This window comes from Volvox carteri, assembly GCF_000143455.1.
Source record: "Volvox carteri f. nagariensis unplaced genomic scaffold VOLCAscaffold_1054, whole genome shotgun sequence".
NCBI lineage: Eukaryota > Viridiplantae > Chlorophyta > Chlorophyceae > Chlamydomonadales > Volvocaceae > Volvox > Volvox carteri.
The window spans coordinates 804-2,971 of NW_003308431.1; the positions used below are offsets into that span (position 1 = coordinate 804).

A 2,168-nucleotide genomic window follows, 5' to 3' on the forward strand; every position below is an offset into this window, starting at 1 on the left:
AGGGCAAGCCCGGCACCTGAAAGACCCAATTCGTACAGGCGCTCCTCTGATTGTGACTATCCATAGTCACAATCTATATGTGACTATCGATAGAGCGCGCTGTTCGCGCGAGTGGGCCGTAGCTCCGTCGCTGAATTGTGCGGACCATCGCTGAGTTGTGCGGACCACTATGTGCTGTGCTCCTAAGGGCCGCATTGCTACATGCAATTCAGCTGCGGAGCTACGGCCCACTCGCGCGAAGAGCGCGCTCAGACACACAAGCAGTAAAGTATACGAAGGCGGAACAAAAGTAAGGTTGCAAAGCCTAGCACGCAAATTTAGCCTGTCGGCCAGTGTGAAGCGCTCGCGCGGGAGTCGAACCCGCAGGGGCCTCCACACACATTGGTGGGCGGCTCCCCATTCCTTCACGTAGGGAGCGAGCGTGTCGTCCGGGGTGCCCCCCTTACCCCGGACGCTGTCATTTAACGCCGTACAGTGGCGGGTCGTGGCTTCACTCTCAACTAGCCCTGGGCCGGGCGGGTCCAGCATGCTTCCAGCTGTCGTGCATGCTCGAATTCGGTTGTATACCGCTGCTCCGTCTCGCGTGCTGCCTGCTGCAGTAGGCGCAGGTTGGCGGCCAGGTCCGGCTCGAGGTTAGTCGCGCTGAGGAATTGTCTGATTATCCTCTTGCGCTCGTGTGGCGTGGTATAAAGCGGCCGTAGCAGACGGACGTGGTCCAGCGTCTTAAAGCGGGTCAGCAGCACATACAGGGTGGCGCGCTTGATGCCGTTGGGTGGGACAGCGAGGTCCACCAGCCAGCACTCGTCTTTGAAGCTGCGGCCTTGCACGAATTAATCGGTGACCGCCTGGCGGTCGCCGAGCGGTACGTTGAGGCGCCGGATCTGCTTTGTGATGGTGCCACATCCGGCGGCGGGCATCTCCACCTCGGCAATGCAAGACGCCCGGGGTGACAGGATGAAGGCGCCACCCCTGCTGGCGTAGTCTCCAAGGCCCTGCAGCACGGTGTCGGGGATGTGGCCGCTTATAGGCCGCACAATGACGGCCGCCGGAAGGTACTTGAGCCCACGGTAGGGGCCACGGCCATCATCTGCTGGCTCGCGGCCATCCTCAAGCAGGCCGCAGGTTTCCACCTCGTTGTTGTGACTCGCCCCGGCATCGGCTGCTGTCGTATCAAGGAGGATGTATCGGGCGCCATGGTAGTACCACGTGTCGGCGGTGGTGTGGCCAAACTCGTCATCCTTGATCCGCATCGCAATGGCTTTCTCCACGTGGGTTAGGGCCGGCTCCACAGCGGCGCCACGCTTCTGGACAGGGACGTGGTCCGCGTTCCACACCACAAGGCGCTGGTTCTTGCGCTGTGCCTCCAGCATGATGAGCCGGGTGTTGAGTGTGTGGCGTGGCTCGTTCCTCTGCAGCACGACGCGCGGCTCGAGGTGTGCTAGGTCGGCCAAGTCAGCGACGGCGCGGCTGTTGAGGTCGTCGACCATCTCGGCTATGCGCTGCTCGGTGGCTGGCTCACCGCCGAACATAGAGGCGTACACTGTCAGGCGGCGACCAGAGGGACTGCTGTCCTGGCGCTGCTGCTTCTCCAGCAAGAAGACCGTCTTAGCAAGGGATCGGTAGACCCGGAAGCCCTCGAGTATGCAGCTCTGAGTCTGTGGGATGGCCCGGGGCCGGTGTGCTGCTACTTCAGGTCGCTGCTGACCGCCTTGAGATCCAGTGGCGGCCTCATTAGGGTCGCCATCGTTGTCATCCTCTCCACGCAGAGGTTGTGCGGTCGGGATGGAGGGCGAGAACTGGGGGTTGCATTCCACAGCGGCGGCGTACCGGTAGAGGGGCGGCCCACCTGGCTTTGGGTGCTGGAACTCATCGCCTGTGTTGGCGCTGGGGCGGCCGCTGAAGATGGTGGCGGCGGGGTGGTCGCCGGCGAGATGCGGTGGCGGCAACAGGTGACGAGTGCAAGATTGGTTGCACGCACCCAGGTGGTCCAGGCTGTTCATGCCGATCTCGTCAATGATGAGCGCGCCATCGCCGACATTGCGATGCACCTGTAGGCTAGCTGCACTGCCTTTCCTGACGCTGTCCGCTCGGTTGCTGCCAGCAGATAGGGCGAACATGGCGTGGGTAGAGAGGCTCCGATGCACCGGCGTGTTGAAGGCAGTGCAGCA

General features: G+C 62.5%; 1 protein-coding gene across 1 annotated transcript; it reads right to left on the minus strand.

Annotated features, from left to right (window-relative positions):
• Window positions 1-830: 830 nt before the first annotated feature.
• VOLCADRAFT_101430 (uncharacterized protein) lies at window positions 831-2,094 on the minus strand (the record flags this gene model as incomplete). Its single annotated transcript, XM_002959865.1, has 2 exons — window positions 831-1,756; window positions 1,847-2,094. Coding segments are annotated over 2 exons (1,173 nt in total), but the record flags the coding sequence as incomplete, so codon positions are not given.
• Window positions 2,095-2,168: the final 74 nt, after the last annotated feature.